Below are 12,946 nucleotides of genomic sequence, written 5' to 3'. Positions count from 1 at the left end.
AATTCAAATTTCATTAAGAGCGCAGCTCACTGTGAGAGCTGGAGAGCTGGAGAACTGAAGGGTTCGATTTCGTAGAGAAGATGAAGGGAGAGATACTAGAGAGACTGAAGAGTTAGTCTGAAGAAGTGACTCAATTTTGTTGGGAAAGATAACTGAAGGAAGGCAAATGTGAAACTCGTCGTTTTGTCACTATATTAAACGAATCGTTTCATTTTCACGGACACAACGACTTCCCTGCAATTACGCAGGCCGACTGCGTTAAGCATTTTTCTATTATAAAACATAAAGTGCTATAACGCGGCTATAGCCTATGAGTTTTGCTATGTATAAGTAAGTTTGCGTACCAATCTACGTATTAATGTTATTGCCTTTATATTCTAAATTTAAATTAGTATTATTTTTAATAAAATTTACTTTCTAACTAATCATATTGAATGAGTACACATATTAATATGCAAAATTACTTATAATTAAATTTTTCCATAACCTATATTGCAGATGCCAAGGACGACCACGTCAGACAAATCACCAGAAAGGGTCTCACGTGCTGTCAGACTGTGTTAAGACTGACCTTTAAAGCCTATGGCCTAAACCCATATAAAGTCCCGCTCGTGAGCCCAGAAACTAAAACAGTAGAAAAGATAAGTGTGGCGTATATGTGATTAATGCCTCTTTATTTTTATAATTTATCTCATTTAATTATTATAATTTTTTTTTAATTTTTAAATAAAAATATATATTTTGATACTATCTTATTTAATTTCTAATTTTAAATTCAATTCATTCTATCACATCTTATCAACGGAAAAAAAGGAGTATCACTAATTTCTGATAAAGCCCAGGGGTCTCAAGGATAGAAAAAGTCTATGCCGAATGGATGTGTCGGTGTAAAGGCCTTTTCACTTTCAAATTCTTGATTAACTTTCCTTCCAATTCATTTCATTTTATTATTTACAATCGTATCAATAATTTTAAAAATAGTTTTTATTTTAAAAATAGTTTTTATTTAAATGATTGATATATAAAATTAATTAAAATATTTCATATCAGTTGATATGATTAAAGAAAACCTTAAAATACGCATATGAGCTCTTTAGATATTTAGCTAAATTGAGGTAAGTTAAATTCTTTATAACTTTCGATTCTATCTGAATTATTCATTTTCAAATGATATCCATAGTGTTCGCAAATATTCATTAGTCCCTTTTTCGCTTCAAAAGAATCAAGATAAAATTAACGTTAATTCTCTTTCTGTTGAAAAAAGATCTATTGAGCATCGGGCTGGACTCCTCCTATTGCTTAGGAGCTTACGGTTTCATGTTCTGTTTCACTCCCCAATGGGGTTCTTGGTTTCTTAAACTTTTTGATGTATTTTATTACATGTATAAATATAGCATGACGAAAATAAACATCAATAGTTCAAACCGCACTCAATTGAAATGAAATAAATTGTGTAATGCCCACCTAAAATAAATTTATATATATTTTGATGTTAAGATGAGTTTAGATACATTTATGAAAAGTTAAAAAAATATTATGAGTCATATGAGTAAATAGGTGTTATGTTAAAAAATGTTGTAGATCTCACATGTAAAGATATTTTGAGTTGAAATGAATTTAGTAATTTGAGAGTTAGATATTTAGATGTTAAATTTAACTTAAAATTAGACTGAACTCAACTCAGCCCAACTAAAACTCATCACCCGCCAACATAATTTTTTAAAATATCAGATCCGTGTTGTTTGTTCGACCATATCTATAAAAAAAACTGCCACATACGATATATTCAAAATATTTTCAGAAAATGTCAAGGTTACACTAACCAAATTACACCAGGCATTTAAAATAGAAGAAAAGAAATTCACGTATTTGGATATAATGTACAGCCATTTGTTACATAAATTACCTGACGTTTGGAAAGCCCTCCTCTCAGAAAGAGCTCCACAAAACCTTCCAAAATCTAATTCTAATACCATAGGATATTAGATGATGGAGCTCCCCACCTTGGTGCTTCTAACAACAGAACATCCATTACTCTGCCTCCGAGCTGCAAGCCTAAAGTCCGTTCTTTGCTTTAGAGGAGAAAAACCGGGTAAGTCCTCGCGACTGTTTCTCTGGTGTTGGGGTAGGAGAAGATGAAGAGGTTGACTTGGTGGGCCTGTGTTTTGGATGTTTTGAGCTGATTGGTGAACTCTGGTGATGGTTTCCTTCAGCATCGGACGGGCTACATGGGGAACTATACAAGTCCATGGGATATTCGGCACCTAGTTTTTGCACATTGGGAGGAGCAGCAGTGTCCATTTCGGTTTGATCGAAGTCTTGCAAGTTCATGCCACTAGTAGCTGGTTCATTGTCTGTCAGACCTTCATCCCTTTGACTCCTCTCGCTGTAAGGAGATCCCATAAGCTCTGTTTGAGGGCGCAAAGCTTTCAACTGCTTGCCAAGAAGGAAAATGGTTTCTTGGCACTCGGCTAGCTTCTCTGCTGCAGCTTCTAACTCCGTCTCCTGTTATGAAAGAAACAGTTTCCAGTTTAAATTTATTTTCTCCTTTTTTCATATTGATTAGCCCTATCCACAAACCTATGACAAAAGGCAGGCACTCAAATAAGCAATGCACATGAGCGAAGAAACTTTGTTGCTTCGATGCTTGCATACTGAATAAATCGTAAATACAAGGAGGCTTTGAACATGTTTGCAGAATATCAAGGTTCTTTCTTTTTCTTTCAGGAAAAAAAAAAAAAAAAAGAAGCTTTCATGAAAATGTGCACTATAATTTCCAAGGTCTCACCTGTTTCGCCTTGAGAGCAATATCAGCTGCTGCAGCACAAACAGAGCAGCTCTCGTTCCTAAAAATAATAGGGTATCCCACGAGTCTCAGAAACATGTGAAATACAAATCATAAAAAATGCATATATAACCATTTAATTGGCCAATCAGCATAAACTAAATGTATTTTGGCCTTAAAAATCGACACCCAGAATCGCCAAGAAGGCCCTTAATCATTCTGATGACTAAGACAGGTGACTGATGCCAATCAACTACAAGAAAAAGTTTGATGCTAACCTTTGCAATTGCTCTTGGAGTTCCCCGCATCTAGCCAGTGCATCCTGAAGACTCTTCTTTTCCCCTTGAAGCTCATTGTCTAGAGTTCCTGTTTTAGCTCGCAAAAAATTCAGCTCTGTTTCTAACTCCTCTGCATGAGCTTCAAGAGATCTGTATGACTCAGCCATACATTTCAATTGTGTCTCGGCCAAGCCGTTTGACTTTTGAGCAGATGCTAATTGTGATTTAACTTCTGCTAGAAGGTGCTCAGTTTCCTGTAACTGTGATTTCATAATCTCTAGGTTCTCGGTACATCTTGCTAGATCCACCACCAACTTATCTTTCTCTGATTTCAATTCCTCAAACTCCTCTAATGAGAACTTGCATGATGTGGAATTTGATTCATACCCTGAGACTAAATTTCCATCATCAGGAACCTCAAGGTCAGAAGTGGGATTAGAAATGTGGTCACAACCACTATGATATCTTCCTACCGATGAATCCTTTTGAACTACTTTATTCTCAGGTAAAGCGACCTTGTCTATGCAATCGGGACTGCTAATTCCTGCATCAGTATCCTTATAGCCCAAGAAGTTGAATCTGAGTTCACTGGCTTTAGCTAAAACATGAGAAAGATCAAGAACAAAATCTTCCAAACTAAGAACAAAATCTTCCAAACTAGTCTTACTGTACATGACTTTATTAAAGGTGACGAAGAACTCCTCAATTTTTTGACTCAATCCACTGCCATCAGGTGAGATATCATGGACTACCATTGCCTCGTTGCCCAAAAACACTATGAAGTCACGAATCCGTGAAATGGCAGCTGCCAAATCTTGGCTAATTATCTTCACAGTTTCTATAGCTGGCTGGGATAAAGAAATTTCCTTCTCTGCAGTTAACACACCAAGTGCAGGATGAGACTTCTGGTCAGATGTGCCAACCGAACAGTCAACTTCCTTGGAAGCACAAGTTACAGCGTGCTGACGAAGAGACTCGTGTGCTTCCAGCAAAACAAGTTTAATATCCTCCAAAATTTTCCCCATATCAGGATTCTTGGGCACAGACTCAAATACCATTGAAATTTTTGAATGGAGCCTCGTCAACGGCAGCTGATCTACATGAGAGCCGTGATTTGATTCTGACAATTCCATGCTAGAATATACCTGATTTTCTAATGCATTTAAATTTCGATGCTGTTCAGACTGGAGATCTGTCTCAGTAGTGACTTCTGATGAATCCCGATTTGGGGTTTCAGGTATCTTATTATTGGAAGTATTCAAGATGGCTCCATTGGAATCATTTGATAGACAAGCCAACTTCTCCATCTCAAGAAAATCATCCATAAGCTCCAAGTGATTTTCGTTTTCAACCTTGTTCAATTTCCCGATTTCTTTCTTGAATTGGGAGAGCTCAGAAATCAATGATGTAGACAAAGAATCGGCGCAACTTCTCTCGTCATCATTTCCATCCTCAGACATGGAGGTCAAGCTTGGTGGATTGCTTGCATTTTGACTTGAAGAACCTTCAGCGGTGATCTGAATGATAGATTTTGGCGAACTTTTTTGTTCATTGCAGCCTTGTATCTGTGCTTCTAAAACTTGAAGCTTGCAAGCCGTCTTAGCACACAAACTCCTTGAAGCCTGCAATTCACTGTTACGCTTTGCCAAAGCTTCTTTGAGCATCTTTGTTTCTTCTTCCGTTGCCAATAGACGTTCAGTGAGAAATTCATTCTCTTTATGGAAATTCTGAGTATTATCAATGGAAAACTCGGGCACTGGAGAGAGGTGTGGGCTTGAAGCCTTACCAGGAGACCTTCTTAATCGAGTTTCTCCATAATCTCGGCCTAAATTCTCAACCTCTAGCTTCATTTGGGCCATTGCAGCAGGACCGGGCAACTTCTTCCGCACGAGACCACGTAATCTTTGGCACTCTGCTTCAAGCTTAGCTATTTTTTTAACACCCTCCATATGCTGCTTGTTAGCTACCTCTTCAGACCTCACACTCATGTTCTTTTCTTCATTACGAATTTCCAGCTCTTTGGAAACTATGTGCAGTTCGTATTTAAGAGAATTTATTTCCCTTTGACATGTATCAGCATTGCTCTTCAAGAGCTCAACGTCAGCCTCAGCTTGTAACTTTTCTTCACTTATCTTGATTAGCATGCTTGAACGTTCCTGCAAAGATCTTGAAAGGGCAGCATTTTCAGCAGCAGACTTTAGGAGTTCCTGCTCTAAGTTAACTATCTTCGCTTCAAACTCAAGCCTAATTTTGTCCCACTGCTTGGTTCTGGTAAGAACAACTTCTTGCAATTTCTGTTCATGATCTTCCTTCAGATTACGTATCTGCCGCATGCACTCTTTCAGAGCGCCATCCAAATGTGATGCCCGATCTTCAGCAGAGAGTTTTGCAAGCGTGACAGACTCCAGATGATTCTTCAATGCTAGGGCTTCTGCTTCAGCTTTTTCCCAACCTGCAGAAAAGTAGGTATTGATTTGAAAAGTTCAATCCAAGATAAATTGAGATACCCTCTAGCAGTCAACCGGCAGTTATCCATATATGAAAAAATATTAGATCAGCATCATACCTGAGACAGCTTCTTCAGCAACTTTGGCATGCTGCTTTACCAAGTTTTCTTTGGTAGTCATCTCTGAATTAGCTGCTGACAGCTTTTCATTCAATTCCTTATTCTGATCCTCCAGTGTCTGCACCTGTTCCTCATATGTCTTCACTTGATCCTCCAAACTGGTCAGAAGCGCATATGACTCCACAGAAATTTGAACATAGTTCGGTTTTTTGTAGTTATCCTGTTTCATAAAATAAGTAAGCCACAAAGAGTATCTGCAGACTTATTCAATAAAAATGCCTAACAGTTAAGAAATTGTAAAAACTAGCATCATCTATAGCTATCAATGTCAATCCTCAACTCAATTATGCATACACAAAGGCATGTGTCGATTTCTCCTGCCAACTTTAATAGTATAACTATTAGAAGGAAAAATAAGATAAAATATCAAGCAAGAAAGGTAAACATGTCCCACTTCGGCAGTTGATACGTTGATAAAACTATTATAAGAATTATTTTGGGAATATTCATGAGATGCTAAATAACTATAGTCTGATGAGGCAATCTTATTGGGAATATTCATGAGATGCTAAATAACTATGGCCTGATGAGGCTTCAAATATAAGTCCTGAGACAGAGACAATAAAAAGTACGACAGAAGGTTCAAAAGGAAAAAGAACAGTTGGATAAGGGAAACAGAGACCTTGGTGGCAACGTATAGTTTCTTGGCCTCACCATAGTCGAGAACATATCAAGGCAGAAACTTAAACTTAAGCAAAGAACATAAAAGCTAGTGATCAACTTGCAGAAGGAAATTAGGAACACGTTCAACATGTTTAAAACTAGCACACAAACTATAAAAAGTACCAATTAGGCAGATTCAGGAATGTTATTCAAAGCAGAGGAACAAATCAACCACTGGAACCAATCAATAAATGGAAGGCATGAAAGATGGAAAAAAGAACAGACAGACCCTCATTCATTATAGAACTGTTTAAACTAAAATTACAAAGATGTTCAACATGTTGAAAATTAGCACACAAACTAAAAAAAAGTACCGATTAGATAGATTCAGGAATAGTCTTAGAAGCAGAGGAACCAAACAACCACGGGTACCAATCAATAAATGGCAGGCATGAAAGATAGAAAAAAGAACAGATAAACCCTCATTCATTATAAAACTGTTTAAGCTAGTAAGAATATTGATGTCAATAAATTCACCTGATCAGACTGAGAAGCAGCAGCCGCTTTTTCAGCAGCTGCCTTGTCGGATGATTTTTTCTTCCACGGCCAACTCCGTCGGTCCATCTAGATAGTAAGATTTGCACAACTGCGAGTTAATTGGGGGAAAATAATTCAGAAAATTTACAAAGTTTTCATCTGGGGTAAAAAACCAGAAAGGTATCCATGCAATTAACAGTAGAATGGTTCAGAGCCAAGCGGAAGTGCTTAGAATTTTCTCAGGTCTCAATCAACAGGGGTACATTGTATCAAATTAGGACGCATGCCAAAGCAACGAAGTCAGTTATCAAGATCTATTTACAGAGTAATTTGCTGCCGAAGATCTCCAATAATTCAGAAGACATTTCATAACAGTCAAAAGAGTATAGAATTTGAAACAGTATCGTACACGTTGAGAAATTATTTTACTTACAGCATCAGTAATTCTTCAAGATCCAAATATCAGAGAGACTATGAAGAACTTTTAGACGAGTAACACCAATACAAACACGATAACAAAGCAAAATTGATATTTTTCAAAACCTGAATTAAAAAATAAAAAAATGGTATAGATTTATTTCAATCTCCACTGAATAAATCAAAGACGATAACGGGCAAAAACAGAAGTAAAAAAGAGAAGTAAGAACTCAAACATAAACTAAATGGTTTTGGAAAACAGAATGGATATATTTAATTTAAAAAAAAAAAACAAAAACACAAATCAGACGCTTCTACATCCACTTCTTAATCAGTCGGTTCGGTGACTCCACTGGTTCACACACGAGCACACAAACAATACGTCCGGGGAAAAAAAGAAGCTTACCGAAAGAAATGCAGCTTAGGGAGATGCTCTCGGATAATATGGAAGGAGTGGACGATGTTGGAGAAGGCCGTGCCTTCCAAGGTAGAGCAATGGGAGATCCAAAAATCAGGTTTCGATCCTCTATGGTTTCAGTTTCAGAGAGAGAGAGAGAGAGGTGGCGGTGGGATTGAAGAGATGGAATCGGCGACGGAGATGATGGCATCAGTGGTAGGTGTCACTTAAAAGGCAAGACGTTGGAAAAGCTCCAAACCCCCGCCCCCACCCCCCACCTTTTAAAAAAAAAAAAAGAAATCTATTTCTGTTCTTTCCGAAATTGTTACTAAAAAAGTAAAAATAAATATTATCATCGCTGGTTCAATTGTTTGACGTATTTGCCCCTTAGAAGTTCAGTAATGGCGAGAGGGTTCCGCACGGCCCGCACTTGCGGCGGCAGCAACAGATGAGCTGGTACCCGATCTTTTATATTATAATAAATTGAGTAATGTTACGTACATTATAAAGTGGATAAGTGTTATTTAATTATTTTGAAAAAGGATAGAATTTAATATTAAAAAATTAATTTTATTTTTATATTAATTTCATATTTATTTAATTTTTTTAAAATAATTATATGACGCTTGTATACTTACAACTGCAACTATCATTTATCTAATAAATTATATATTATGCTTTTACGACTTTGCAAAATTATATGCAATAAAAACTTTAAAAATTAAATTATAAAATTAACTTAAAAAATAAATATTTATAATTGATAAATGATACTGTTTGCAAGCTTGTGATCTCATTTTAAAAAAATAAATAAATATAAAACTTATATAAAGAAATTATTTTTTAATAATAGACTCATCATTTTTTTAAAAAAAAAGAGGTAAACAGAGAAATTGTATCAATCATTTGTATTAATCGTGCATTTTTTTTTTAAGATTTGTGTTTGTTTATTTTTTAGTATTATATTTTCATTTTTTTAAAAAAATATATAAAAAATGCTTTAAATAAAAAAGCAAAAAAAAATTACAAAGTTGATTTTCCCATTAATAATATATATAATTAAAATCCAATTATAATCATAATGATGAACAAAGTGTAGATATGTACGAGAATACTCTTTATTTATTTTATTTATTTTATTTTTGGTTCTGTTCTCGTAGGTAAGCATGACATCTGAATTGGAACATGTCTATTTATAATTCATGGACTTTAATTGTGTACAGAGGAGCCGGAGCGGGATCTCCTACCTATTGCATGCCCACGAGAAAACAGATGATGTCAGTTCTGGCCTGAAAACCTGTTTTTCAGTTCCTAAAATGACAAACACTGTTGTCGTCGATCAATGTTTTGACTTTTTGTTTGCATATTTTCTCTAACTTTGTAATCCAGTTTGATGTTATAATTGTTATAATTTTTAATTTTTAATATTTTTAATAATTTGAAAATTGATTGACATATTATTTAAAATTTAGAATAATGTTAAATATACACTTCAGTTTTAGGATATAAAAATCATGTACCCTTATTTTAAAAAGTAAGATTTATTATGAAAAAGTTGATTTTTAACGTGAGTTTCAAATTCTTATTATTTTTATAAATGAAATGTGTGAAATTTATATACTTTAAGATTGTATAAATATTTTTTTTTTACATGCTATAAGTAATCAATATAAATTTTAATATTTAATGCAATAAGTTTATCGTATGATTCAATACAAAATATGTTTAAATTAACAAATTCTACGAATCTCAATTGATCGGAATTGAAACCATATGAAAGGCAACAGCGATGATAAAACCTTGAACAGTTTGAACGAACGATTGATGACACGTCTAACTTGTACGTACCCAGCTACACGCCAAAAAGGACAACTCTGTTTAGTTTATCTGAATGAAGCACCTCACCATAGAATCTATGAACAAAAGGATGCCAGTCAACCAACCTCCTCAGTCCTCGAAGTTTGTCCATCATTAACCGATTTAATTTTGGTATGTGAAAATTTATGTCACGTATTCTAATAAAAAAATATAAAAAGTAACTTAAATTTATCAATGATAAGACTTTAAAATATCGAAGAATGATGCATAAATTATAAACCGATATCATTTTATGTGATATGTTATATTTATTTTATAATAAAAATAATTTAATAATTTAATACATATTAAATTACATTATGTTATGAATTTTTTTTTATAAAATTCTTTTATAATTAAAATATTTTTCATCAAAATAAGGTATGGATGTTATTTTATCATTTGTTATGAAGAGAAAAAAAATTATGAGTCAATAATTAAAGCAAAAAGATAATAAAATAATATAAAATACTTTTATTTGAAATATTTTACAACACACACTATCACGTAAAATAATTTAAATTTTAAATTTTAAATACCAAGACATTAGAAAATTTAATAGACGGATCGGAGTCGTCGGAAAATGGGGCAAGTAGTGATGGACACATTAAAATTATTGTTATGATAGTCATGATTATTGAATGCGGCATTGATTGGCAATAAACCTATAACTTAATTATCGATGCTCACGTCTCTAAGAAGCCGTCTCGTATCAAATTATAATTGTAATGGCACTTTATTTTTTTTAAGGAGAAAATATAATTTATTAGTTTCGATTGTCGGCATCAGATATTTACTTCTAACACCTATATCCAATATGCTATTTTTGGTTAAAGAGAAATGTTGAATCTATAAAAATATATATATATATATATATATATATTTAAAGAGTGTGCAAGTAATGAATATTTTTATTGAAAAAAATTAATAAATTATTAATATGAGACTAAAAAAAAATATTTTTTAATTGTAAATCTCTCATTTTTTTTAAATAGAGTGTGTGTCGCTTAAAGATTTTATTATTTATATTATTTTAAAATATTTAAGTTTTACACGATTTTTTTAAAATTATAATGCAACAAATAAATCTCAAATAGATAAATTTTATCATTTATAATAAAGTGAGTTTCACAAATAAAGAATAGGTTTTTTTTATATATTTTTTTAAAGTGATGTCCACTTTTTATAAAGAGACGAGACTTGTACTAATAATTTTCATCTTAAAAATAAGTGAATCTAAAATTTATATTAAAAAGTTTATTTGTTAATAATAAATATTATGTTTTTTTAAATAAGTACATATAGCGTAAAGATATTTTTTTTTACCAATCAATATTTATCATTTCATACTTTACATGTTATTAAAATTTCACAAATTCTATTAAAAAAAATTATAGATATAGATTGCGTTTAGAAGTTAAACTGACTTTAACTGAATTCAATTTTTTATAAATAGTAATGGATTGAGTAATAGAGAAAGTTATGTAGAGCTCATCTAAAATATGTTTAAATATTAATATGAGTTTAATATTTTTTATAAAAGATCGAGAAAATTATGAGTCTCACATATAAAAAAATTTTTAATTAAAAAAATTTAATAATTTAAAAATTAAATATTTAGATATTAAATTTAATTTAAAATTAAACTAAACTCAATTAAATATCACAACCAAATGCAGTCATAAAGAACGAAAATAGATCCACATCATTCCTCCTGTAAAACCATACTTCCACTAAAAATACAGAAGGGTCAAGTAGTACTGGTTTTTTTTTGGAAACATGAGAAAGTATCATTTCTTATCGAGGTGGCTTTGGTGTAAGTGCACTGTGACTCTGAAACAGAACAAGACAGTACCCAAAACGCAGAGGGCAGCATCCAATGATGTCTATAAAATAGACACGTGGTCCCATCCACCCCACAAGTATCAGCGTTTAACTGTTAAGTGGTCTTTTTCAATGAAGTGGGGACCGCATTTCCCCACTCCCCAATGACACCTTCATGGACACGTGTCGGTAAAATCAACCACGTTTTACAGAATCTCGGATCGTCGGGTCGGACTGCGTCGGCAGGGAAAAGTGAGAGCATAGAACACTATAAATGACGTCAATAATAAAAACGCAAAACAAAACTCCATCACTATCACCGCACATTTATTGAAATTTAAAAGCATAGTTTCAGCCCAATAAAAAAAAAAAAAGGACTTTTTATTTGACAAATGCGAGCTTCACAATCCTTAGAATGCCTTTCAGGTCCTTGAGATGTGGAATAGTGAAATATTGAGGGAATGCTTGGAAATGAGGTGAAATAAAAAATTTATAAATAGTAGTAAGATTTTGTATATTTTTGGGTTGGATTCTAGCAATTCGGAAATTTTGATCTTTCACCTACACACTTAAGCAAACACGAAAAGTAGGAGGACGGGGAGTCTCTAATGCTAAAGTTAATATATTTTCTTAGTAGTTCATGCATAAGTTTAGAAGAATTAGAGAGAGTTTTTTATATCTGGAGATCGACTTTTATACTATATTTCTAGTGGAGACAGCTCATCTCTGAATTTGAGAGACCTATGTCCTTTTTACTATTTATTTAGTCAGAATCTTTTACTGCAATGTGGCTGTTGGGGTGGCGTCATTAATGCAGCATGGAGTCCGGCGGGTGGCGCAATTAATGCGGCGCGGCTCCCTGACTCATTTTACCCTGCAGACATTTCTTATTAAGCTTATTCATGCCTACAATCAGGAAATCACGGATTCTCCATATTTCCAGCCTACCTGTCTGTGCAAGTTTTGATAGTAGTTTATCGTTAAGGTGGTGTCAGGGCGATGAGTCTCATCTGTCCCATTCATTCACTTTCCTTACGCGTGGGTTGCTTCGTGGGTGAGTTTTGCTCATGGGCAAAGTACTCTACAGAGAACCACTGACTCCTTTTATAGGAAGGTCGTTAGGCTTGACTGCACTTGGTCGAGCTCCCTGACTTATTTCCCCAATAATTCCTTGTGGGCTTGCTTTAAGGATCGACCGGAGGGAAGAAAAAAAAATCATTACAAAAATGATTTGTGAATAGTATTGTGATTATTTTAGTTAAGTATTTATTAGATTTTTATAAATGAGAGAAAAAAAGTTGAATAAGAAATATGATAAAGTTAAAATATTGTTAGAATATAATTTTTGTTTTTAAATTTAAAAAAAAGTTAAATTATTTTTTTATTTTTTGTGTGGAAAATTTGTAATGATTAGTTGGAAAGTATTTGTGTTTGAATAATTTATAAGAAAAAAATGAGATGAGATAAAAATTATTTCCAAACATCTCTTGAGTTAACCTTGAAAAAATTACTTTAGACATGTTGCATTTTAATTTTTTTTTATCATAACATAATTTTGATGTAAAATACGTAAATTTATAAATTTTTTTCTTTTAAATCCTAAAATCAATATTTCTCTTTGG

At 33.3% G+C, this 12,946-nt stretch overlaps 1 protein-coding gene across 3 annotated transcripts; it reads right to left on the bottom strand.

The window, feature by feature from the left end:
• Window positions 1-1,760: 1,760 nt before the first annotated feature.
• LOC121262810 (filament-like plant protein 4) lies at window positions 1,761-7,852 on the bottom strand. 3 transcript variants are annotated; one of them, XM_041165420.1, is made up of 6 exons: window positions 7,653-7,852; window positions 6,830-6,938; window positions 5,630-5,849; window positions 3,064-5,515; window positions 2,789-2,846; window positions 1,761-2,505 (listed from the first exon to the last, which is right to left on the bottom strand). In XM_041165420.1, the coding sequence occupies exons 2-6, from the start codon at window positions 6,914-6,916 to the stop codon at window positions 2,056-2,058; spliced, it is 3,267 nt and encodes a 1,088-aa protein (XP_041021354.1). In that variant the 5' UTR covers window positions 6,917-6,938; window positions 7,653-7,852; the 3' UTR covers window positions 1,761-2,055. The 3 variants fall into 3 exon arrangements, with proteins under 3 accessions (XP_041021354.1, XP_041021356.1, XP_041021355.1); XM_041165422.1 differs by having other exon boundaries at window positions 6,830-6,916; XM_041165421.1 differs by having other exon boundaries at window positions 6,830-6,950; window positions 7,654-7,852.
• Window positions 7,853-12,946: the final 5,094 nt, after the last annotated feature.

This window comes from Juglans microcarpa x Juglans regia, chromosome 4S, assembly GCF_004785595.1.
Source record: "Juglans microcarpa x Juglans regia isolate MS1-56 chromosome 4S, Jm3101_v1.0, whole genome shotgun sequence".
Classification (NCBI taxonomy): Eukaryota; Viridiplantae; Streptophyta; class Magnoliopsida; order Fagales; family Juglandaceae; genus Juglans; species Juglans microcarpa x Juglans regia.
The sequence above is the reverse complement of the archived record's forward strand: the minus strand, read 5'-3'. Positions and strand labels throughout refer to the sequence as shown.